This window comes from Hippichthys cyanospilos, chromosome 3 (assembly GCF_059441005.1).
Source record: "Hippichthys cyanospilos isolate Australia breed blue-spotted pipefish chromosome 3, RoL_Hcya_1.0, whole genome shotgun sequence".
Taxonomy (NCBI): domain Eukaryota; kingdom Metazoa; phylum Chordata; class Actinopteri; order Syngnathiformes; family Syngnathidae; genus Hippichthys; species Hippichthys cyanospilos.
The window spans coordinates 14,475,557-14,502,500 of record NC_142371.1 but is presented as its reverse complement, the minus strand read 5'-3'; the positions used below and the strand labels follow the sequence as shown (position 1 = coordinate 14,502,500).

The window sequence follows — 26,944 nt, the reverse complement described above, 5'->3', positions numbered from 1 at the left end:
CGATAAAAATCCATTCCTTAAGACATCACCAAACTTATATTCCAGTTTAAAGCTAGTGCCATCTAGTGGCTGCAAAAAATATCATTAGTCGAAAGATTACAGTCAATCCTGTTTGGTTTGACCTACAGCTATGAAACTTTTTAGGCAAATGACGGACTGTAAGACTTACAAAAAAGTTAATAAGAGTGATGTGCTAGGATGTACAGAAAAATTGTTATGAACTTTTTTAATCTGCAATTTTGCCCCATTCTTGGACATTAGCTGGTCTAAATCTAGTGCCTTTTTCTCTTAAACGGTTCACCCGATTAACTTCTACGTTGGCATGGACTATGAGCAGATATAACGGCACAAATATGCCAAAAATTGTGAAGATTCCATGACTTGTAAGATGTGGGCGGAGCTTCAAATTATTTTGAATATTTCCTTCGCCAATAGTGACAAAAACCTTTAACTCAGTTGTTTCAGCTTCAAACCACGTGAAACTCTGCAGGGCCTTTAAAAGTCATGCCCTAATACAGCTATGTGATAAACTTCCAAATCATTTACAGCGCCACCTAGTGGCGGACACAAATCTCATTTTTTACACTTTCATGTGCTGTGCAATGCCTGTTTGACTAAATGAACTCAAAAGTGGTCAGAAAAACTATGATACAGTGGAAAATGAAGTTTCTCAACTTTTATGACTTTTCCATAGAGGGTGTGGCCTCTGTGGGTCTATGCCAACTCAAAGTCCGATGTCTCGCCAAAACGGTAAAAGTTGCTTTAATTGGACCTAGATGATCTAATATTTGCAAAACTTCATATATGGGATGGGTGTCCAATGTGAAACACACCTACAAGCCTATTTTTTATCATAGTACAAGCGCCACCTAGTGGCAGCAAAAAATATAGCAATTCCTTAACTTTTTTTTGTACTCTGCTGAGCCCCTTGAAGTGATATCCCTTAAATAATGTCTGAAAAGCCATTGGCCACGCCTAATGCCCCCCACCAAATAGTACGATGTTTCGATAATGGGCGTGGCCGATACGACAGTGCAAAGTCACACAACTGTAACAATAAAAGCTGCAGTAATTCATCCACATAATCCCACCTTCTCTAAATTTTACAAACTTGATAAGAGTCCTGCACTGAAGTCATCTACAACTAATTTTTCATCGTTCATAGTCCTTGTTCATACCCCGACCTGTTCATACCCCAACGTGCACAGGTCTGCGAGGGCCCTTTATAGCTGCTTGCAGCTCTAGTTTGAAATTATTATTACTTAAGTTTTGGTATGTTTTAGTTGCAGAAGCAAATTTATTGATGTTTAAATGCTTTGAAAAATAATCTGTGTACGTGCGTACGTGTGCATGAGGGGTCCAATCACTGAAAGCCTGAAAGTGTCACACGGAAAGTGTGAAATGAATAAATTAAATGAAAATAAGTGTCGAAAACTTGCAAATAAATGTGTTCTTAACGACCAACAGTATGTTTTAAATATACCCCCAGGTCTCGTTATCATTAAATTATATTACATAGGGGGTGGCTTTCCTCCAGAGGCTGCCATGTCTGTTATAGCTATGGGCAAAGGTAAATGCCGCACCTCCTGCTGTCCGTAATGAAAAACGGTCAAAATCTAGACATTGCCTCTTTAATGTGGTCGCATAAATGTGGACACTCTCAATTGAGCACTTTCCAGTTTGAATTAAAAAAAAAAAGAGGAACCAGTTGAGGTAGCTAAGGCATCAGGTTAGGATGCATCCAGGTCAAAGTGGGAACTGATGGATGAATGAAAACAAACTTCAGGTCTTTCAGATTAACCTGCAAAATAAATCAATAAAAACTCCACAAAATGAGAAAGTTGCTTTTCCAATTAAGTCAACGATTGACAAAACTGCTACCATGTACCTCCCATTATCAACCTGTTGTGTTGTATAGTTCAATTTAGCAAGTTATCTGTGTTTGTTGTCATATGCAGTAAAACGCATGGTCGACATTGGGAAGGAAATCCTGCAGAAGAACAATGTGACTGACCTGAGTGATGTCAGGTAAGCTACCTTTGAGAATGGACTTTACCTTCCACATATAAGCAGTCTCCAATCCTTACTCAGAAAATATTTCAGAATAATACAACACTAGTCGGAGACAACACTAAAGAACAACGAGTCGCGCTTTGTGTAGCTGTTGCTTGTTGTGTAGCTCTCTGCTTGTGATGGGGCTAACAAAGATAAGATTAATTTTACTGTCCCCAGGGTAAAATTTGTCTTGGGAAATGTATGAAATTAATACAACCCACCAAGCTCATTTTTTCTAATGCTGCGTTCAGATGGAGCATGTCGTTTACGCTCTACGCAAGGCGTTTTGTCGCGAGGTCAAGATGAAGTTCACTTTTCATGCAACAGTATCACGGGAGGGGAGGGGAGTGAGCTTTCTGTGCACTGTACAGTGGATCCGGAAAGTAGAGCATTGCTGAGAACCTTCACCTTTCCGGGATATGGCAGAGCCAATATTTCTCCGACAGCGCCGTTATTATTCTTTTTTTACACTGCGTGTCCCTCGCTTTCACGGCAATACTCGTCTGCCAAAAAAAAAAAGTTTCAATGTAGCAATCAAGTGGCCAATACCGTGCTAAATACTGTACTGTCAGTGCTGCACTGACTGCAACGTTAGCTTAGCACAGTAACTACGGTTCATTCAACAGCTTTTAAGAAAAGGAAGCAAACGCTGCACATACCAGTTGTCCCAAGTTCTCCCTTCTGCCTTTCTACAAGCCAGGTGAGTGCTCTTGCTTGGCTCCGTTTTGTATTGAAAGCTCAGCTGGCCGTGTTGGATAGCTCCTGGTGACCACAAAGCAGCCACCATGATTCGTTCCTGCCCCCTGCTTCAAACGTTGAACGTTCCCCAAGCTGATTGGCTGATGAGACGCGACAAAAGTTCAATTTTTTTAACTTCTCGCGTCACACGTAATTACACGCCGCGTGTCGCTCCATTGCGTCCATCGTGTCGCTTGACGCATCATTGCACCCGTCGCGCGAACTCCATTGACTACACTACAAAACCGTACGTTCTTCGCGCTCCATCTGAACGCCGCATAATGCTGAATAGTTTAACCCTTGTGCCCATTCTTAACCATTTTGGTCAATTTGTGAAATCTTAAATACGTCATTGAAAAAAAAAACACATTAGGTATATGCGATTTCCTTCAGATCATAAAAAATCAGTTGAATGATAAAAATGGCACTTTGCTATTTATAATCTATTGCAGCTGGTCGTAGAGTATTGTGCTTACGTATGGGCATTAATTAACCATTTTGGTTGCATAAAACTCCCAATTCTAATTTTCATTTTTAAAATGTATTGATGAATTATATGCCATTGTTTTGAGCATCGGTCAAGAGGTCGACAAACAAAAAATTCTTTGATGACTTATGTGCTACACCTCAATACAGTAGGTGGCGCCAGAGACCCCTAAATGTCTTTAGGAAAGCCAGCCTTTCCTTTTTCCTTTTCCTTTGTTGTAAACCTCCGCCACTGTCCACCTCCAGGGCAGTGGCTACTACAACCGCATTAACAATGCTCTGCAGTTAGCAAGCTGCTAACTGCGTGTCGCTTTCAAATCCTATTTCATGGAGTAGATGCTGGAGTTATGAGTTGCTATCTGACCAAACTGCAAGGCCGACAATCGATCATGGGCTGGCCCCGCAGAAGCTTGCCCACAAGCTTCAACAAGTAGCTCTTCATTTAGCTGTTGCTTATTGTGTAGCTCTCTGCTTGTGCTGGGGCTAACAAAGGTGAGATAAGATTAACTTTACTGTCCCCAGGGGGAAAGTTTTCTTGGGCAACGTGCGTTATACCACATCAGTCTCAAAAACAGACATACATGTAAACTAGACATAAAAAACACATCAGCATAGCAGCATGGTACAATTAGTTGAGGGAAAAATAGGACACTGGCATGTTCATGGCAATTCCTATGATATAATCAATCTTGCTTAAAAAAAAAAAAAAAATGTGTAAGCAGAGGGGGGACAGAGCCCTACCTCAAAGTGAACACGGCGATAGAAATGCTATTGCTCTTACAGTGTTACAGTAACTCTTTCAGTCAGGGTGCAAATCACGCAGATACTAAAACATCATCCTCTTATTTCTTTCTTTACCGCTGCTAGTAATTTTAGAAGCTATGTCTAACAGATAAAGTTTGCAAAGTCTTCACAACATTCCGTTTTTCACTAATTTTCTCTCCTTACTTCCATCCTGTCCCATCAAGCTAGATAAAGGCGTTCGGCCAATAGCATATCGGCATTTCTGTGATTGACGTGTGACGCCGGCCAATAGCATCTCCGTGAGTGAGACCGGGTGACCTTAATCGACCAATAGCATATTCGCATCTCCGTGACTGACTGATAATTATTCGCACTTTTTTTTTAAACGGTTGGAATGTATTGACAATTAATTAAAAAAAAAAACACACATTTAAACCAATGACAATTCTTTGTCCTGCAATCGGCACATTTAATTTCATGTCAGCTGTTTTTCCCTTTAGCTGTACAAACACTACACTTAAATGGTAATATATTTAGACACCGTGAGTGAGACAGTCAGTGTGACGTTGTAAGAGCAATAGCGTTCACGTTACTGCCCCAAGCATCTACTGATGATTAATGCTGTCGCTACTGTTGATTTTACTGACGCAATTAAACGAGAACATATCTATATACTCAATGGCCGGCATGTCGAATTGCTCGTAAGGCGAGAGGTTTGTTCGTAAGCGGAGGACAAAATTCTCCCTGATCCACGCTCGTAAGGCGAATTGTTCGTAAATCAGGGTGCTCGTAAGCCGGGGGCCGACTGTATATATATGTGTATATATATATATATATATATATATATATATAATATATATATATATATATATACATACACATACATACATACATGTATGTATATATACATACTTGTATGTGTATATATATATATATATATATATATATATACATACTTGTATGTTTATATATATACATACATGTATGTATATATATACATACATGTATACATACATGTATGTATATATATATACATACATGTATGTATATATATATACATACATGTATGTATATATATACACATACAAGTATGTATATATACATACATGTATATAAAGCAGCAATGCAATACTAAGGCCACCAAACCGGAACAGAACAGAATCAGTGAATTAAGGTACCCTTTTAAGAGAGGTAACCCTTTCTTTAAACAAATTCAACTTACTGTTAACTATTGACCAAACAATGGTACAGGGACCGAACAGCCCGTGCTCAAGAGGTTTGGTAGCCCATACTCCCAAATCACCCCACACAGAGGTTGCAGTATACTGTTCATCGCCTTCTCCAAGTCCACAAAACATAGTATGTGGACGAGTTGTGCAAACTCTCATGCACCCTCACGGACCCTACTGACGGGTGTAGAGTTGGTCCACTGTTACAAAACAACAATGCTCCTCCTGAATCAGAGATAAAACTTCTCCACAGACCCTCCTCTCCAATACCTCTGAATAACCCTCGCCAGGAAGCTGAGGAGTCCTCTGTAGTTAGAACACACCCTCCAGTCCCCCATCTTAAAAATGGGGCTCACCACCCCATTCTGCCAATACTGTCCTCAATGTCCACACAATCATGCAAAGGCGTGTCAAACAGAACAGCCCGACAACATTCAGAGCCTTAGGGAACAATCTCATCAACACCAGGGTCTTGCTGCCTGGTATTTTTTTTTAGCAACCTCTGTGACTTCAGTCCCAAAAATAACCGATTTCAAACTCTGATTCAATAAAAGAAGACATAATGGGCTCAATGCAGTAGTTACTTGACGCTTGAGTGACCTCAAAGCCTGGATGGAGACCAATTTCCTCAACTTCGATGACAGTAAGACCATTACCACAGCCTCCATAACCAACAGCCAGGGTCCCCCGAGTACCAAAACCTGTGCAACAGTTAGAAACCTTGGTGTGCTGCCGGACAGTGATTTCAAATTTGACAAATACATCAGCTCTTTGGTCAAATTCACTTTTTTCCAGTTGGGCCTCAGTGCTAAAACTAAGATCTACCTTACATGGGCAGATTTGGAGTGTGTTATTAACTACTTTATTTCACCAAGGTTAAATTAATGTAACTCCCTGCTTGTTGGCCTTGACCATGAATAGGATGCACCAAGTGTTTGGCCTCAATGTAAAAACTAGCAAAATTGAATAAATCGTATACAGGGATCCCTCGCAACTACTTAGCGCGGGGGTGTCCTGGTCCCAATTAACCGCGAAAAGTGAGGGATCACTGTATCTGTAATTTCTTCATATTTTCATGTATCTATATCCGTAAGTTATTTATTTGTTGCCGGTATAGCGCTGTGACTGAGCTGTATGTGTGTGTGTGTGTGCGTGTGTGTGTGTTATTTTTATTATTTGTAGTAGGGCTGCACGATCATGATATTGGCTGACACAATTAATTAAGATGATAATCGGCGATATTAACATTTAAGAAGCTGCCTACAATTACCTGTCAAATCAACTTTCAGTCATCTTACCACCAGGAGGCAAATTAAGATATCATTAAGCTTAATAAATGACAAGCGAGCATATCCTGCAAGACCATCCACAGCTTGGTTTATGATTGACACGCTCTGTGTGTTCGACGCAGCTCCACGTGTCAAAATGATGTCTTTTCGGCAACCATGCCACTTCGCGCGGTCTCTGTGCTGGCCAGATTTTCTGTAACGCATAGCTCCTGGAATTTTTTTTACCACAAGGAAGCACCGGCCAGAAAACATGTCGGATGAAGTATTGCTCATTGATTTTTGCCAGTGAATAATCTAAACAACTCCTAGCGAGCAAGTACACCGAGGTGAGAGGTCTGATTTAAAAAAAATAAATTAATTAAAAAAAAAAAAGCTTGGAAGAATATCGATTGTTTGAATCTACTAGTGTTGTTTGTATGCAGTAGACTCCATTGAGAATATTGGCTGACTGCAGGGGAACGCCGCATTGAGTCTAAAGTACTGCAAAATGTGTGTCCACACGTCCTCTTTTACGTGTCAAGATTGGGACGTGATGACAACGCTGAAGTTGGTTTCACTGGTGCGCTCCGGAGATATCAGGTTTCAATTCCACCTTAAAAGCCTTTAGATGACAATGTCTACCACATGTTTGCATGCCAAAAGCCTCTGCTTTTCTCAGCTCCTAGTATACCATACTTTGCTGTCAATTGAGACCCATTTTGGAAAATCTTCGAATCAATTGGGTTTGAAATGACCAAAAATTACATTTTGACTACTAAATCCATACTCACTTCGAGTGATTCTGGTACTTTTGTACTGTTTTCTTTTCTTGCAAAAATTCTTTAAGGCTGTTGTAGGCGTTCTTACAGGTCTGTTGTAGTATGTGCTTGGTTTGAAGTAGGCTTCATTTTTTGTCAATGGTTTGAACTCGGCAAGTTTTTGCCATAATTATTATTTAGTTTACTTTTAATATTATTTTTAAGTGTCGTATCAAGCCTTGTTTATACAGTATATACTCTTGTTTAAAAAAAAAAAAAAAAAGTACAATAAATAGACATGTTTGACCAAACATGATGAGTAATTGTGATGAATAATCGTGATCACAATATTGACCAAAATAATCATAATTATTATTTTGGCCATAATCGTGCAGCCCTAATTTGTATTTTTTAGTACACCACATTAAGTGCGTGTTTCTGGTTCTCAAATTGACTTTCTTTCTCTGCAGGTTTGGGTTCCACTGGCCCCCATTCTGTTCAGTCACACATCTACACCTTCATGTTCTAGCACCTGCCAATCAGATGAGTTTCATTTCACGCCTGTTCTACAGACAAAACTCATACTGGTTCATTACAGTAAGATATCCTCTAATACAAGTATGATATGTTCTTTATGTGTGTTTTCATGACTTGAGAACTATGTAAAAAGCGTAATTCGTAACTTGAGGCTCCACTGTATTACTCACAGTAATATGATATTCAGTTTGTCATGCATGTCATTTGAAATCTCAAATTTAGCATGCCTCATTTGTTACCAGTATAACACAATACATTATTGTAATCTGTCATCTGATGTGTCCTCTCCACATAATGAGTCCACTGTCTTATCACATCAGCTGCCACTCCAAGGCATCATATGTGCTTGTAACAGTATCTAAATCCATCCATTTTTTTTGAGGACCCAAATTTTTATCAACCTCAGTCGAACTGTCAATGTTTCTTCTGGGAAAACAAATTGCTGATTTTGATTGAATTAAAATACGATCTCCAGTCTGACTGCAATATTATTAATACTAATTTTCTAATTTTGCTCTCATATGCGACTTTATTAGTTTGTTAGAGTTTTATGGTTTCTAATCTATGCCAATTACTTTGTTTGATTCTATCACTATCAAATCTTTTTAAAATCTGTTATCAATTATCCTTTATCCAATTATCTGATCCCCTCCCACCTCCTGCAAACGCATTATATATATTTTTTTAAAATCATTCCATAAGGTTGAATGTGAGTGAGTGGATGGATCTAAATATATTTTTTATATTCTACACATGAATAATTAAACACCAACAAAATTTGCCTTTGCTATACAGATACCATTCACAATTATCATTAGCAAGCCAGGGATGACAATTTAAGGTCAACAAACACTAACTACCTTTTACTGTGCACCTTCATAATGTTATGTGTACATTGCACATGCAATAGTGTGTCTAACGTTACTTACAGACAATGCTTCAACGATATCCCTTGAATATACTTAAGAGTGGAGCTACCTATTTGCTTAAACGTGGTCAATAACTTCTATTTAGTCTTCTGGTTACACTTTTCCTTGATGAGCAGACTCAGCATGTTTCTTGCTTGTCTTTCTCCAATTTGAACACCTCAAAGGTACAGTGTGTAAAGTTTATTGAGTTATTCATTTTAAAATTCATTTATAAATTTCAATAACATGCAAAAAACATAATACAATATAAGAAGGAATAAGTGAAGATGAGGAGTAGTGGAATTCTGCTTCACGCAGCGCGTAAGTATTTAAAGTCAACCACCAAACACAAAAGACAATGCCAGCAAAGACATTGCAATGCAACAAACATTTACCTTGGAGAAAACACCCTAGAAAGAATAACGGTTGTGGGCTTCCTTTTTTCCCAATGGCCTGCTGCGTTGAAGTGCTATGTTGATGCATGTCGTTAACCCATATGATTACCCTCTGTCCTCATAGCCAAGCGTAATCACTGTCTTGTGATATAATAATTATTATTCATAATTATAATAATTACAGTATATCAATTATTATTATTATTATTATTATTATTATTAGGGCCCAAGCAGCGACTGCTGCGAGGTCCCTATTGTTCCTGTCCAGATTATTATTATTATTATTATTATTATTAGGGCCCGAGCAGCGACCGCTGCGAGGTCCCTATTGTTTTTCTCCAAATTATTATTAGGGTCTACTGCTGCAAGAGCCCTCTTGTTTTTCTCCAGATTATTATAATTAATGGGGCTTGAGCAGCTACCGCTGCGAAAGCACTCTTGTTTTTCCCCAGATTATTTTTATTAGGGCCCGAGCAGCTACCGCTGCGAGAGCCCTCTTGTTTTTGTCCAGATTATTATTATTACATTATTATTCTCCTAAACGCTTGACCCAATCGACTTTGAGTTTGCTGTGGTGTTTTATCCGCTGCGAGGTCCCTATTGTTCCTGTCCAGATTATTATTATTATTATTATTATTAGGGCCCGAGCAGCGACCGCTGCGAGGTCCCTATTGTTTTTCTCCAAATTATTATTAGGGTCTACTGCTGCAAGAGCCCTCTTGTTTTTCTCCAGATTATTATCATTAATGGGGCTTGAGCAGCTACCGCTGCGAAAGCACTCTTGTTTTTCCCCAGATTATTTTTATTAGGGCCCGAGCAGCTACCGCTGCGAGAGCCCTCTTGTTTTTGTCCAGATTATTATTATTACATTATTATTCTCCTAAACGCTTGACCCAATCGACTTTGAGTTTGCTGTGGTGTTTTATCTGACTGGGAAGCACAATTGTTTACATTTTTGTGAAGATCCGCCATCAATTATGTTGGGGGCAGGGCTTCATATTATGCCTTTGATGTTTACTTCGCCACATGTGACACAAACCTTTATAATTCAACTGTACAAGCTTCGAAAAATCTGAAACTTCACAGACACATGAAGACTCAAGCCCTTAACACATGTGTTTAAGAATTTCTTCAATTGCTTATAAGGCCACCTAGTGGCAAACAAAAATGTCAGTCTGATGTCTCGCCAAAACGAACAACGTTGCTGCATTTGGACCCAGATGGTCTTATCTTTTCAAAACTTCATATATTTAATGGGTTTTCAATGCGGAACACACCTATCAATGTATTTTTTGTCCTAGTGCGAGCGCCACCTAGTGGCAGCCAAAAATATAGCATTTTTTTATACAGCAGTTTTTATGTGTTTAGCTGAGCCCTTTAAAGTAATATCTCTGAAATTAAGTCTGACAAGCTTCTAGACAGCCTTGCTGACCTCCACCAAATTTTACGAAGTTTCGATAATGGGCGTGGCCTCTGTCCATTTTCATTCCGAAGCTTTATCGGACCAGTAAAAAATGCTGTAATTTGACCCAGATGATCTGATCTTCTCACAATTTCACACATTGGATGTAAATCTATTCCTGAAGACATCGACAAACATACTGTATATTCCAGTTTAAAGCTAGCGCCACCTAGTGGCTGCCAAAAATGTAATTAGTCGAAAGATTACAGTCAACCCTGTTTGGTTTGACCTACAGCTATGAAAGTTTTTAGGCACATGAAGGACTGTAACACCTACAAAAAAAGTCAATAGTAGTGATGTGCTAGGATGTACATAAAAATTATGATTTTTTTTAATGAGCTATTTTTCCCCGTACTTAGACATTAGCTAGTCTCAAACTAGTGCCTTTTTCTCTTAAACGATTCACCTCATTACCTTAAACGTTGGCATGGCTCATTATCCGACTGAGGGGCACACATAGTCCAAATATCGTGAAGATCTCATGACATATAAAATGGGGGTGGAGCTTCAAATAATGTTTAATATTTCCTTCGCCAAGAGTGACAAAAATCTTAATAACTCAGCCGTAACAGCTTCAAACCATCTGAAACTTTGCAGGGACTTTGCATGCCCTAATACAGCTAAATGATAAACTTCTAAATCATTTACAGGGCCACCTAGTGGCGGATAAAAATCTCATTTTTTACAATTTCATGTACTGTGCAATGCCTGTTTTACTAAATTAACTCAAAAATGGTCAGAAAAGATTTGAGACATTGGAACATGAAGGTAGAGGCGTGGCTTCTATGTCTACTCAAATTCTGATGTCTCTCCAAAACGGTAAAATTTGCTGTAATTGGACCTAGATGATCAGATATTTACAAAATGTAATATATGGTATGGGAGTCCAATGTGAAACACACGCCTATTTTTTATCGTAGTGTGGGCGCCACCTAGTGGCAGCAAAAAATATAGCAATTCCTTAACGTTCTTATGTACTCTGCTGAACTCCTTGAAGTGATATCACTTAAATGTTGTCAGAAAAGCCATTGGCCATGCCTATTGCTCTCAAACAAATAGTATGATGTTTGATGATGGCCGTGGCCTATTCAGCAGCGCAAAATCACACAACTGTAACAGTAAAAGCTTCAGTAACTCAACCCACACTATCCCACCTTCTCTAAATTTTACATATTTGATAAGAGTCCTGCACTGAAGTAATCTACAACTAATTGTTCATCGTTCATACTCCTACTTGTTCATACTCCGACCTGTTCATACCCCAACGTGCACAGGTCTGTGAGGTCTATGAACGTTTTTTAGGCATATATAGGACCTCAAGAACTACAAAAAAGTTATGGAACGTCATGTGCTAGGATGTACAGAACCAGAGATATGAATGTTTTTTATGTGCATTTTTGGACTGTTTTTGGACGTTTGCAGGTGCCAATTTCCTCCTAATAGCTCCTGAACTATTGACCCGATCAACTTTAAATTTGGCCCGCTCCATTATCAGACATAGGGCCACAACTGGGCAAATTTTCGTGAAGATCGGCCAACATATATGATGGGGGCGGGGCTTTAATTTATGTGTGTCAAATTTCCTTCGCCATGAGCCACAAAAACCTTAATAACTCCAATGTACAAGCTTCAAAAAATCTGAAACTTTACAGGTAATATCCTAGTTATGTCCTTAAAATATCTGCATGATACATTTTTAAATTTGTTTTAGCGCCACCTATTTATTGACAAAAACGTTTTTTTTTAAACTTTCATGTATTGTGCAAAGCCCATTAGAGTAAATGAACTGAAAATTTGTCTGAGTAGCATCAAAACTTAGAGAATAAGGGTTTTCAAATTTTACGACTTTGTGATAAAGGGGGTGTTCTGTATGCCACCTCAAAGCCGGAGTTTGCCCAAAACAGCAAAACTTGCTGTCAATAAGCCCAGATGATCCTTAAAACGCCAGCCAGTTCCGACCCGTTTGATCTATAGCTACGAAATTTTGTATGCATATGTAAGACCTTAAGACCTACAAAAACATTATAGAGCGCCATATGTTAGGATGTACAGAACCAGAGTTATCAACTGTTGAATGTGCCATTTGGCCCATTTTTGTTCATTTTTCGGTACCAAAACTCTTGACCCGATCAACTTCACAATGGGCTTTCTCCATTATCTGACATAGTGGCACAACTGTGCAAAATTTAGTGAAGATTGGCCAACATATATGATTGGGGCGGGGCTTCAAAATACTTGTTTCAAATTTTCTTTGCCACCAGTGACAAAAACCTTAATATTTCAATTTTTTCACTGTGCTAATCCTGTTTTAGCTATTTAACTGTAAATTGGCCGGAATAGCGTTGAGGCATGGAACTTGAAGTTTCTCCATTTTTACAACTTTTCGCCAATTGGCGCGGCCAGTACGTCGTCTCAAATTCCGATGTCTCACCAATCTGAAAAAGTTTCTTTAATTGGACCCAGATGGTCTTATCTTTCTAAATTTTATATAGTTGATGGGAGTCCAATGTAAAACACACCTACTAACCGGATTTTTGGTCATACTGCGAGTGCCACCTAGTGGGAGCAAAAAATGTCATTATTCTCTGATTGCAGCCAAACCCAGATGGTTCGCCTTACAGCTACCAAAATTTGTAGACATAAGACCTAAAAAAATATCAAAAACAGCCATACGCTAGGATGTACAGAAAAAGTTTCAGATTTTTGAATTTGCAATTTTGATTCATTTATGGCCATTTGTAAGTCTTCCACTGCTGCCGTCTTCTCTTATACTGTTGGCCCCATTAACTTTCAATTTGGCCTAGACCATTATCAGACTTCGAGGCACAACTGGTCCAAAAATAGTCACGATCCCATGAAATATAGGATGGAGGTGGGCTTTCAAATCATGATGTCAATGTTTCCTTCGCCCACAGTGACAAAAACCTTTATAAATCAGCTGAACAAGCTTTAAAACATCTGAAAATTGACAGTATCATTTACACTCATGGTCTACATTTTCTACATGACACATTTTCAAATTACCAATAGCGACACCTGATGGCCGACAAATGTTAATTTTTACACTTTCATGTTATGTGCTATGCCGATTTCAGTGAATTCACTGAAAATTAGTCAGGAGACTATTGAGACATAGGGAACATTATGAATCTCAAGTTTTATGACTTCAAATTTGGGCGTGGCCTTTACACCGCCTCAAAGTCCCGTGTCTGGCCAGATCGGTAAAACTCAATGTAATTGGACCAAGAGGCTCTTCTCTAAATTTCATTTCATGGGAGTACAATGCTAAACACACTTTTTTTCCTTGTAGTGCGGGCGCCACCTGGTGGCAGCAAAAACGTACATTTTCATTTATGTACCTTGTTGAGCCTGTCGAAGTAATATCACTGATTTTTTTTCAGACAGGCCTTCAGACACGCCTAATTTCATCCACCAAATATTACGATGTTTTGATAATGGCCGTGTCCTAAACAGCAGTGCTCATTACGATGATTTATTGTAACAGTAAATGCTGATCTAGTTTGACCCAGATGATCTCATCTTGTCACGACTTCACACGTTGAATGAAAGTCATTTCCTACAGACATCAACAAACATGTATTCCATCTTTGTGCTAGAATCACCTTGTGGCAGAAAATATTATATTACCGAATTTGCGATTCCAATTATAGTTGCGCCCGTTGAACAAATGCTAATGAAAATTTGACCTTTACTAAAACATTGACTTCTACAGTTCGTCTGCATATGCACGTTCATACCCAAATATGTTCGTACGTCGAACTGTTCAAACTTCAACGTGCTCAGGTCTGCGAGGGCCCGTTATAGCTGCTTGCAGCTCTAGTTTTTTGTTGTTTTTTCTCAGGCATCTTTAATCAAGTCAACAAATTATTAAATTTTATGCATCAACAGTTTGCTGCTTGTAAAGTAAAATCAAGGACAAGCATTGTCCTTGCAAGTGCAAGTAGCTTGCAAGTGTTAACAAGCTACTGATTGTAGCCCGTCAACAGGCAGCACTTGAACCACTGCACTATAGGTTTTCATTTGAACCTGCAGACGGAGGGATCTTTGATCGGTGGGGTCGGCTGTTGTCGGATTGATCAAAGTCTCTGAATGCAAGCATTAGCTTTTAGCACACCTGCTATCTTGTGGACTCAGTTTCCATGCTGCCGTGGACAACTACTTGCATTGGAGATCACTGACAGGTAATTTAAGATTCCAAGCAGACAGTACACGGGACAGAGAAACACACCTACACGCCTATTTTTTATCAGTGTGGGCGCCACCTAGTGGCAGCAAAAAATACAGCAATTCTTTAACGTTCTTATGTACTCTGCTGAACCCCTTGAAGTGATATCACTTAAATGTTGTCAGAAAAGCCATTGGCCATGCCTATTGCTCTCAAACAAATAGTATGATGTTTGATGATGGCCGTGGCCTATTCAGCAGCACAAAGTCACACAACTGTAACAATAAAAGCTGCAGTAACTCAACCCACACTATCCCACCTCCTCTAAATTTATACTCCTACCTGTTCCTACCCCAACGTGCACAGGTCTGTGAGGTCTATGAACGTTTTTTAGGCATATAGAGGACCTCAAGAACTACAAAATAGTTATGGAACGTCATGTGCTGGGATGTACAGAACCAGAGATATGAATGTTTTTTATGTGCATTTTTGGACTGTTTTTGGACGTTTGCAGGTGCCAATTTCCTCCTAATAGCTCCTAAACAATTGACCCGATCAACTTTAAATTTGGCCCGCTCCATTATCAGACATAGGGCCACAACTGGGCAAATTTTCGTGAAGATCGGCCAACATATATGATGGGGTGCACACCGAACGCCGAATCATTCGCCGAATCGCGGGGCTTTCTGTCGCTGTTGTACTTGTTGTCCACCTTTTTGTCGAGCGAGGAGAGGGGAGGGAAGGGGAGTGGTGTGAGCTTGCTGTGCACTTTACGGTAGATACGGAAAGAAGAGCATTGCTGAGAACTTTCACTTTTCTGGGATGTGACAGAGCCAATATTTTCACAGACAGCACCTTTATTCTTTGCGGCAATACTCGCCTGCCAAAAACAAAAAAAGTTTCAATGTCGCAATCAAGTGGCCGAGACCGTGCTAAATATTGTGCTGACAATGCTGCGCTATTGTTAGCTTAGCACAGTAACTACGTGAAGTTAAAGTGAAGCAAACGCTGCACATACCAGTTGTCCCAAGTTCTCGCTTCTGCCTTTCTACAAGCCAGGTGAGTGCTCTTGCTTGGCTCTGTTTTGTATTGAAAGCTCAGCTGGTCGTGTTGGATGGCTCCTGGTGACCGCAAAGCGGCCGCCATGATTCATTCCTGCCCCCTGCGTGAGCTGTTGAATGTTCCCTAAGTTCAGTTGGCCGCGACACGAAACGCGGTAATAGTAAAAAATAAATAAAAAATTAACCACGCGAAAGGCGAAATTTTGCTTCTCGTGACCGCACGCGGCCATTCGCGTCCATTGCGTCGCCCGACGTGCATTCGCGCCCAGTCACGTGAACTCCATTGACTACAATACAAATCGCTCCGCTTTTTCGCCTCGTTTGCGTTGTGTGTGCGCGTACCATTAAACTAAATCATCTCCAAAACATTATTTCGGGTACAGCCCATGCGGCCTGGTACCAGTTGATCCACGGACTGGTACCAATCCACGGACCAACGGGTTGGGGACCACTGATATAGATGACAGATGACGTTTAAAAACTCCCAAAGAAAAAGTCATGTCACGAAAGTGTTGCATGGTAAATTAGCCAGATTTATATCCCTCTTAAAAAGAGGAGCACTCGATCGCTACATTAGTTAAGTGTCTTGACGACATAAAAGCCTGGATGTGATTGAATTTTCTAAATTTTAATGAAAAGAAAACTGAGGTGATTGTTTTTGGTGGCTCCATTGGAACACCCCTTCTAGACCTGGGCTCCTTGGCCCAGCATGTTTAACCCACCATCACCAACCTAGGAGTTAAAGTCGATGCGGAGCTCAAATTTGACAACCAGATCAGGGCGGTTGTCAAATCGAGCTTCTACCATTCAAGGCAGCTGGCCAAAATTTAGCCAATTCTTTCAATGCAGCAGTTCGAGGTAGTTATCCACGCCTTCATAACTACCCGGCTGGACTACTGTAATGCCCTTTATGTGGGGGTCAGTGCCTTGGCCAGCTCCTGTCTGCAGATGGTCCAGAACGCTGCAGCATGTCTTTTAACAGGCACTCGCAAGCATGAGCACATTTCCCGCATTTTTGCTTCACTCCATTGGCTGCCTGTACATTTTAGGATTCATTTTAAAATCCTTTTAGTTGCTTTTAAATCCCTGAACGGTCTTGCCCCTCCATACCTCTCTGAGCTTCTGCACCCCTACACACCTGCTCGCTATCTCAGGTCTGCTGATCAGCTGCTCCTGAGAGAGCCGCAAACTAAGCGGAAGCTCAGAGGGGACTGTGCCTTTGCTGTTGCAGCCCCAAAACTTTGAAACAACCTGCCTCAGCACATTAGACAGGCCTCCTCCCTGCCTGTTTTTAAATCCCTTGTCAAAACCCACCTCTTCTCCTTGGTGTTTAACACTAGTAAGACAGTGGATTTTTACTTTTATGTTGTTCTTTTATCCCTATCATTTTTATTCACTGTTTTATTCTTTTTCTCCATTTTATTCTATTTTTGATTTATTTCTCATTTTGTCTTATCAGATTTAGCGTTTATTTCTTTGAGCTGTTGTGTCTGTTTTTACGATGTTTTAATTTTTCTGTACAGCACTTTGGTCAGCTGTGGTTGTTTTAAAGTGCTTAACACATAAAGTTGGATTGTATTGGATTGGAATTAAAAATTAAATACTAGACTGATCATTTATAATACTACACAGGCCAACACCAAATGTATGGTAATGGGCCAGAGAGCGACTTCCGCCCATAGTGATTCTCTTCTTAGCAATTGAAGCATTTTACCTGCGCTGAGCAGTAGCATGACAAAACCACATGCAAATATAGTGGGCCCCCGGTTTACGAGATTAATCCATTCCGCGGTTGGGATCATAACGCGAATTCGCCGTATGGCGGACAATACAAACCTATGTTAAATAGCAAATGCGTGTAAAACGCCAGGTAAAAACATAAAAATTGTATATACATATTAAAATTGGTATCAAAAGAGTAAAGTGAGTCCTGCTTACTCATAATATACCGGTATACTATTAAATAACATCATAAATAAAGAATAGAAAGGATTTATTTACCTTTGAGTGACTTGAGACTTTGTTGGCCAATTCCATGGCCAACAAAGTCTTATGGCCATATTCCATAAGTGAGGGTAGCCTAGCGTAGCCTTCTTCGTATTTCTTGATTATCTCCAGATTCCTTTCCATATAAATCATCTTCTTACTTCCCTCTTTAACATCACTAGCAATCTTGGCACCCGTGGCTAACTAATTCAAGTTCGAAATAAGCACTTAAGTGCACTAAAAAGACGTTTTTGTAAACACTCACAGGCGAACGAAGCTTTAACGTGGAGCCGTTTTGGAAAATATAATGCCGACCAATAGCAGAACAGCATCTTAATGCTTCTGTGACGCGAACCAATAGCAGACCAGTATCTTAGGGAGTTGTGACGCCAACTAATAGCAGACAATCATTCTAGTGACGTCAGTAGTGACGTCTGGTTAGGATGCCTCCCGGACGCCTCCCTGGTGAGGTGTCCCGGGCATGTCACATAGGGAGAAGGACCCGGGGACTACCCAGGACACGGTGGAGGGACGATGTCTCTCGGCTGGGCTGGGACCGCCTGGGGATCCTGAGGAAGTGGCTGGGGAGAGTAAAGTCTGGGCGTTCCTGCTGCCCCTGCGACCCGATCCCGGAATACAGTGGTAGAAAATGGATGGATGGATGGATGGATGCATGGACGCGCAAAAGGACAATTTGGAGTGTCCAATTCAACATCCACGCATGTACAGTGGACCCCGGGTTACATCTCTGGCTTATGCTTGTTTCACGTTACAATGTGGAACACTGAGTTTTTTCGTCCCCTCTTTCATGCATTTATCCCGCTTTACGCTTAACATCAGCAACTGTCATGAGCTGTGGAGTTGGTTTTGTTGTTTTGCCTCCCTCCTGAGGCATTTTTAGGCAATTGCTCTTATTTTCTGTTGGTGTCAAACTGCCTCCACTACAACGTGTCACTACAATGCTGCTAGTGATCAGCATGATCACGAATAGGCTGGTCTGCTATTGGTTGGTGCACGGGGTCACAAAGATGGCTGCCTGAAGACTTAATCTCGTGTGAGAGTGCTTTCAATATCGTATTTATTATGCATTTCAGTTTTTAATTCAAACTTGCATTGGTTATCCATGATTCCCAAGATTGCTAGATATTTTAGAGAAGTAAGAAGATGATTTATATGGAAATGAAGCTGGAGATAATCAAGAAATATGAAGAAAGCTTAGCTAGCCTAGCCTAGGCTAGGCTAGGTAATAAGGCCATAACAAGTATCACTCAAAGTTAAATAAATCCTTTATTTTTTATTTATGACGTTATTTAATTGGATGCATGTATTTATATAGAAGTAACATTTACTATACTATATTATAACCATTTTTTAATATGTATATACAATTTTTATGTTTTTACCTGCGGGTTTACACGCATTAGCTAATTAACATAGGTTTGGCTTGCCCACCATTCAGTGAATTTGTGTTACAATCCCAACTGCGGAACGGATTAATCTCGTAAATCTGGTACCCCACTGTATTTGGTATTGTGCAAGGAAACCGGAGTACCCAGAGAAAACATGCTCACTTCAGACCAACACTTCACACAGTATAGCCTGAGCTGGAATCAAACCCAGGACCTCTGAACTGTGAGGTGAACGTGCTAACCAGATATCTACCATGCCATTTTTTTCTATTTCCTTTCTCTCAATAAAAGTGAATGAATCATTTTAACACACTCAGTGGCATTGCAGTATTATGAACAGTGGACTAATGGGTTGGGTCCTTCTCATTTTCTGAAATGCTTCAGAAATTAATCTTGCATTAAATCTGCTCAGGGGTTTCACAAGTGAATGAACTTTGGATTCAGGAGGAGCAGTGCGGTTTTTGTCCTGGCCGTGGAAAAGTCGACCAGCTTTGCACCCTCGGCAGGATCCTCGAGAGTGCATGGGAGTTTGCCCTAACAGCTTACATGTGCTTTGTGGACTTGGAAAAAGTCCCTTGGGGAGTTCTGTGAGAGGTGCTTCAGGAGTAAGGGGTACTGAACACCCTGACATGCGTTGTTTGGTCCCTGTACAACCGATGAGAGAGTTTGGTCCGCATTGCTGGCAGTAAATCAAATCTGTATCCAGTGAAGATTGGACTCCGCCAAAGTTTCCCTTTGTCACCAATTCTGTCTTATAGACAGAATTTCTGGGTGCAGCCGACCTTTGAGGGGGTCCGGTCCATTATTGCATCTCTGATATTTGTGGAGAATGTTGGGCTGCTGGCTTCTTCAGATTGTGTCCTCCAACTTTGACTGGAGTAGTTCGCAGTCAAGTGTGAAGGGGCTGGGATGAAGATCATCTCCTCCAAATCTAAGACCATGGTCTGCAGTGTGACAAGGATGGATTGCCCTCTCCGGGTCGATGATGAAGTCCCGCCCCAAGTGTAGGAGTTCAAGTATCTTGTTTTCACAAGTGAGAGTAGGATGGAACGGAAGATAGATAAGCGGGTCGGTGCAGCCTCTGCTGTAATGCGGACTATGTGCCGGTCTGTCATAATAAAGAAAGGGCTGTGCCGAAAGGCGAAGCTCTCTATTTACTACTCGGTCTACAATCCTGCCCTCACCTATGGTCACGAGCTGTGGGTTGTGACCAAAAGAACGAAATCCCGTATACAAGTGGACGAAATGAGTTTCCTCTGCAGGGTGTCCTGTCTCTCTCTTGGATATAAAATGAGAATCTCGGTCTTCTGGTAGAGACCAACCTGTGTCAAGCCGTTGCTCCTCTACGCTGAGAGGAGCGAGTTATGTCTCATCGGGAGAATGCCCGGGGGTGACCCAGGACACGCTGGAGAGACTATGTCTCTTGGCTGGCCTGGGGATCCTGCCGTGGGAGCTGGACAAATTGGCCTGGGACAGGGAAGTCTGGGCTTCCCTGCTGAAGCTGCAGCCCCTGCAATCCGACCCAGAATAAAGCGGGAGATATCAATCATTCAATCAAATTTTATTTGTATAGCCCTGAATCACCAAAGTCTCAAAGGGCTTTTACAGGTAGAAAGAGGTCATGCCGAGACTTCTTTTGAAAAGAGAAGTCATACAGGGACATCTTTTTAGTGTAGGTACACATCAGCATCTCCTCTCAAAGCTAGCAGAAGGAGAAGGAAAAACTCAAAAACTCGAAAATTAGAAACCTTTAGAAGGGACCACAGGTGGGAGGAGCACCCTTCCAGGTCCACAGATTGAAGTGGATACTGCATGCACCAAATACAGACAAATACAGATTACAGAAAAAATATTGTGCTATATAGTGCAATGATGTCTTGACAGCAGGCAAAGCCGTTCGGCAGGAACCTGGACTGTCCAGCCAGTTGGGTCGCAGATGCTTGATCTCTTAATCCGCGATGGTCGATCAGTGCAGGGCCAAATGGGGGCGGTCCAGTCATCCTTCACCATTTAGCTAGACCACTCTCTGAGCCGGGAGAAGGGGGCAGGAAAAAGAAGAAAGCTACTGACAGGCCCATTAACTAAATGCTTGCAGATATAAATGTGTTCTTAGTCGGTATTTATAGATTTCTACTGAGGTGGCTGTGCAAACTTCCATAGGTAGGGCATTCCATAATACTGGCGCTTGAATGGAAAAGGCCCCTTGATCCCGCGGACTCCTTTTTAGCCCGGTAATTAATTAACAACACCTTAAAATCATATCTCAGGTGAATTGGAAGCCAATGCAGGTCAGCTAGTATCAGAGTAATAAGATCGAACTTTCTCGTCCTTGTCAAGAGTCTCGCCGCTGCATTTTGTACAGACTGCAGGCTTTTGACGCCGGACATGGGATGCCAAGAAAACAAAACGTTACTATAGTCAAGGTGCGACATAACAAATGCGTGAATTAATGTTTCAGCATCGCTAGAAGATAGAATTGGGCAAATTTTAGCGATTTTGCGAAGGTAAAAAAACGTCGTTCTTGTCGTGTTATTAATATGTGTCTGAAAAGAGAGAGTTGAGTCAAATATCACGCCGAGGTTTTCTGCATAACTACTTTGGGCAATAGTACAGTTATCCAGGTTCAAAGTGGTATTCTTCATCAAGTGCTGATGATGAGCAGGGCCAATAATTAACATCTCTGTTTTGCTAGAGTTAAAAAGCTGAAAATTGGAAGACATCCTTTGTTTAATCTCGGCAAGGCAGGCCTCCAGTTTACTGCACTTGCACAGATCTGTTATTTCTAAAGGCATGTATAGTTTGGTATCATCAGCATGGCAATGAAAACGAATAGCATGTTTACGTATAATATCGCCAAAATGGATCATGTAGATGCTTGTACAGTAAGGGAACAAGTACTGACCCCTGTGGGACACCACGTGAGATAAAGAGTCAGAGATCACATCCATAAGAGACACTATGCGTCCTTCCCAGGATGTAAGATCTGAACCAAGAAAGTGATGATCCCGAGATACCAACATATGATTTAAGATGTTCTATAAGAATATGATGATCAATAGTGTCAAATGCGGCAATAAGGTTAAGCAATAATAATATTGTTGAGATGTTGGAATCCATGGCTCAGAGAAGATCATTTGTCACTTTTACAAGGGCTGTCTCAGTTAAGTGGTTGGCCCTAAAACCTGACTGGAGGAGTTCAAATCTGTTATCAATCATGAAATCGCTAAACTGTTGTGCTACAACTTTCTCTAGAATTTTTGCAATAAACAAGCTTTGACACTGGTCCATAGAGAGATTTTCAGGATTTAGATGAAGTTTCTTAAGTAATGGTTGAATGACGGCCGTCTTAAAACCTTCAGGTACAATACCAGAGGAGAACTTCAGATATGTCCGTCTAATCTACGATTATCAAGCTACTCTGCACTAGCTGACGGACACATTGCTCCAGGAGAGAAAGCCTCTCCATGAGAATGGTGCAGGTGTTGCAAGTGACTGATGCAGTGGAGGTGCACAGAGCAATGCTTATCTTAGTACAGCCGAGCAAATACTTACACTAGCAGAGCTGCACAAAAACGAGGACGAACGGAGCTAGAAGCTGTTCAGAGAATCGGCAAATCACTTGGAAACGAAGAATGGAAACAGTCCTCAAAAATAAATAAAGAAAAACACCAGACACAGGTCCTGCAGGTGGTAGAATAAAAAAATAGAAAAAATCGAAATAGAAAAATATCATTCGTCTCTCCAGCTAGCTAGTGATAAAACAGCAGAAACGCCCGGAAACGGAAATTGTCAATGATGAAAACCTTCTGAAATATTTACTGAGGGAATAATTGTATATACATGTGGTGCTCTCTCCCTTTTTTGCAAAAGATCGTGTTTGACTCAGAGTTTTGGCTTTTCTCCAGTCTCTCATTATTGATAACTCTGACATTTACTGTGAGATAATGGATGGCTGGATAGATAACAAGTGAAGGAATCACAGAGAACATCACAAATGCACAGCTGCATCACCTGAACCAAGTAACTTTTTGTTCTTAATGAAAGCCTGATAATATTCAATATATGTGAATTTGTTGCACTGTTACACTGTGCAAAAAAGGTCCGTGTAGAAAACTGTGGCACAAACCTGGTTCCATCTGATATTTGTGGTGGACTTATTTTTAAAGTTGGCTTATCCACCTTGATCAACATTTTATTTTTTTGGCAACCCTAATTTCATTTTCAATTGTTTTTCAGGTGGAGCAGCTGATAGAGCTTCTCAACTCTAAAGAAGAAACCAGCTGATGATGAACTTGGAATCCAGTTTGGGCGTGTATGCCCACTGAAAATCAAAGTTAAAATTCTGCAAATGATCAAACATTACATATGTGAACAAGGACATTTGAAACCGAAATGAAACCAACACAAGAATGTAAACCAGATATGAACTCCGCATCAGTAGAACGAGTGGTAATATTGTATCCACTGAAATGACAAATGGCATTATTTGATAGTTTTACTTTATCAAACAAGGTACAAAAGCCTTCACCATTGTGATGATATTAACCCCAGATCATCAGTCTATCATGACATACAGTAAGTGTAAAACAAATTACAATGACTACCTCAGCTATGTGGCTACTCTACTGCTGGGTATTTTGTAACTTTAGAAACAAGTTGATGGAACGTTAAGTAGTATCTGCATGAACTTTTCATGAGGCACCTTTTATGACAATAGCAAAGAAAAATCAAATGTCTGACATTTAGAATATATTGGCTCATATCAGTAAATTTACAGCAACTTTTTTTGCTATTGCAAATCATCAGAATTCGCAGTGTTTCCACACCCTTTACTAAAAATTCACGATATTCGATTAAAAGCATAATTGTCTTGAGGCATTTCTTACCAAATTTCAGTTGTGTCCAATGAACCTTTTTGGTGCGCTACATTAAAATGTAACTATATGTATAGTGATCCCTCGTTTATCGCGGGGGTTAAGTTCCAAAAATAGCACGCGCAAAGTGAAATCCGTGAAGTAGTCAGCTTTATTTTTTTAAATTATTTTACAATTCAATATACAATATATTTTAAAGCCCAAAATGTATTTAAAATAATAATTTTAATATAGTAACACAAGGTTGGAAACATTGTCACTCACGTATTACGCAGTCCCAGCTGTGCCGCTCCACTTTAGTGTCTGTTTCTACTGAAGGCGTGGGAGTCTTTCTCCGAGAGAACATTGTTATGGGTCGTTGTTGGCGCGCTTTCTTTTTCTGAGCAAGAAGATTTTTATAAACTGATATGCCCGGACATCGAATTAAAGTGAAGCCTCTTATAACAATACACTTGAAATTTTAATTCATAACAAAAGAAATCTAGGTTAAAGTCAGATTTCCAAAGCTGTGCATTTCTCCGTTGCTGTCTGTGTGCCTACATTAGTGTGTGTGTTTGCTCTGCGCACGCCTACAAGTCACGTGATCGTCTCCTAGAGACCAAGGTGTCAATCAATGTGCTTACTAGCACGTTCTTAACGTGTGCGCACACAGGCGGTTACTGGAGAGACACAGGAGAGACAAAAGCCTCTTGCTTTTTGTATTAAATTGACAAGAGAAAAACCAATACAGTACAGCGTCAATATTTAATTTCTAGACAACAGTAAAGCCCCTGAGTCAATCAGTGCACGATGCACTGTAAAAAATATCCACACTGGAAAAAAATCCGTGAAGCAGCGAAGCTGTGAAAGATGAACCGCGATAGAGCGAGGGATCACTGTATGTCAAAATAATGTTATACCTTTAAAAATATGGTAGTTAATATACATGTGAGTTCTTGAATTATTAAGCATTTCCTAGTTTCTGGGGAAGGAATAAGAAAATGCAAACATTGATGCCTCGCCTCCATCAAGCAGGATGGGGAACATTTAAGATAGTCATCCTTGTTAATGTCTTTGAATGCCCACAAAAAATTTGTCAAAATAGCAAATTCAAAGCAGCGGTCACTGCTCGGGCCCTGAAAATGTTAATGTTGAAAATACATAAGTATCTGAGATTGAATCTTAACTGTAGCAGTGCATATTTTTTTTCTGTAGAATTAAATTAGAGAATTTGTGCTGACTTTAGCAAATCTACTGTAATACCCCAAATATGGAACGCACCTGTGTATTATAGTTAGTGCCGTTAATTTTGGGGTCAAATTATGGTATTTTCTATGTTACCGTGTATCGGACACACCAACAGTTTGGTGACAATGTAAAACTATAGTAAAATAGAATAAATCTCATCAAAAAAGTAAAATACAGTATGTTTCAGATTTCACACAATGTCAGAGGTCAGTCCCAGTGTTGTACCAGTGTAATGGGCTGAAAGCAGTTGTTTGTCTTCCTCGTTACGCAGCTCAAGTTCATTTTACCATAAATACACCAAGTTTATGACTGTATGCATTTGCAAAAGACCACAATAATAAACAAGTTAAATGGAATACATTTCTATGTTCTCTAGTTGGTGCACACAGCTCCATAATTTGCCACTCGAAATTGAATCAGCTGGAGACGCAATAACCTTTCCCACTTTAGTAACATTCATGTGTGTGAACAAAGATGGATTTGTACGTCTGTATGATTTGTACTGTCTGCCTGCTTCTTTCAAAGAAAATAATGCTGTAACAACCTCAGCAAACATGAGCAGCTGTTAGCTGCGTCAGGCACTGATTACTAACAGCCAACTGACTTTCGCCCTCTAGCTCATCCTGTTACATTAATTATTGGACTAATAATACAGCTGATATAAAATGCACATCTGTGCATCAAAACTCAGCAGCTTATGCTGCTTACGGCTCAATCTTCCGAATGACGTTGTATTAAAAAATAATAAGAATAAAATCTTTAAATTCTCGTTTGTAGGATGCACCCATGCTTTTGGCCTTCATTTCTGAAAAAAAAGTCTTGTTTTATATATATGTGGAACTACAGTAATTTGCATGTTGTAGCAATTAAGTACATTTGTAGATCTGTACATTATAGAATATCATAGAAAATATTTTTGCTGAAAATAAACTTGTAGAGTCTACTTATTTGTCAAGCAGTGCATGTTTATGGAATGTAAGAGCAAGGAAACATACGATGACACGCAGATCAACTTACTTTCATGTCAAGTCAAATGTATTTGTATAGCCCTGAAACACCTGAAAACACCTGAAACACCATCTCAAAGGGCTTCACAAGTTTAAAAAAAAACAAAAACACTGAGAACACAAATAAACAACGGCACCTCCTGAACAAAGCTCCCAGAAGAAGGAAAAACTAAAAAAAAAAAAAAACAACCATTAGGGAAAAATCTGAAACTTTCTGAAGGGACTGCAACTGGGAGGAGCCCCCTTTCAGGCTCAACAGGCTGCAATAGATGTTCAATGCCAAAAATAACACGTGCCATATTTAGCAATAAGTGACCAGTGTCAAGCAGTGCTCATTTTATCTTTGGAAAGTTTTGGGTTCCCGGGACGTACAATACTAAATAACTATGGTTCCCAGCAGAAATGTTTGGAGTCCCAAAAATCGAGCAGTTAAAAGGACAAAATTTAAGATTCAAACTGTATTTACAAGATGTGAGCAAAAACCAACAGATATGAATAAATGTCACAGTAAAAAGTATTATAATAATAGAATGAACTTAGATGTTGTCTCCGTCATCATCATCTTCATAGATTTGATATAATGTTTCATTTTGGTAGAAAAGTCAGCTCAGATT

At 40.1% G+C, this 26,944-nt stretch overlaps 1 protein-coding gene across 1 annotated transcript in view; it reads left to right on the top strand.

Annotated features, from left to right (window-relative positions):
• Window positions 1-26,266, top strand: part of hint3 (histidine triad nucleotide binding protein 3) — a 31,730-nt gene extending 5,464 nt beyond the window's left edge. The window contains exons 3-5 of the mRNA XM_088410174.1: window positions 1,959-2,028; window positions 7,749-7,875; window positions 23,459-26,266. Of these exons, the coding sequence (XP_088266300.1) occupies window positions 1,959-2,028; window positions 7,749-7,875; window positions 23,459-23,506 (245 nt within the window). The 3' untranslated portion in view covers window positions 23,507-26,266. The remainder of the gene's footprint in view (window positions 1-1,958; window positions 2,029-7,748; window positions 7,876-23,458) is intronic.
• The last annotated feature ends 678 nt before the right edge of the window (window positions 26,267-26,944 follow it).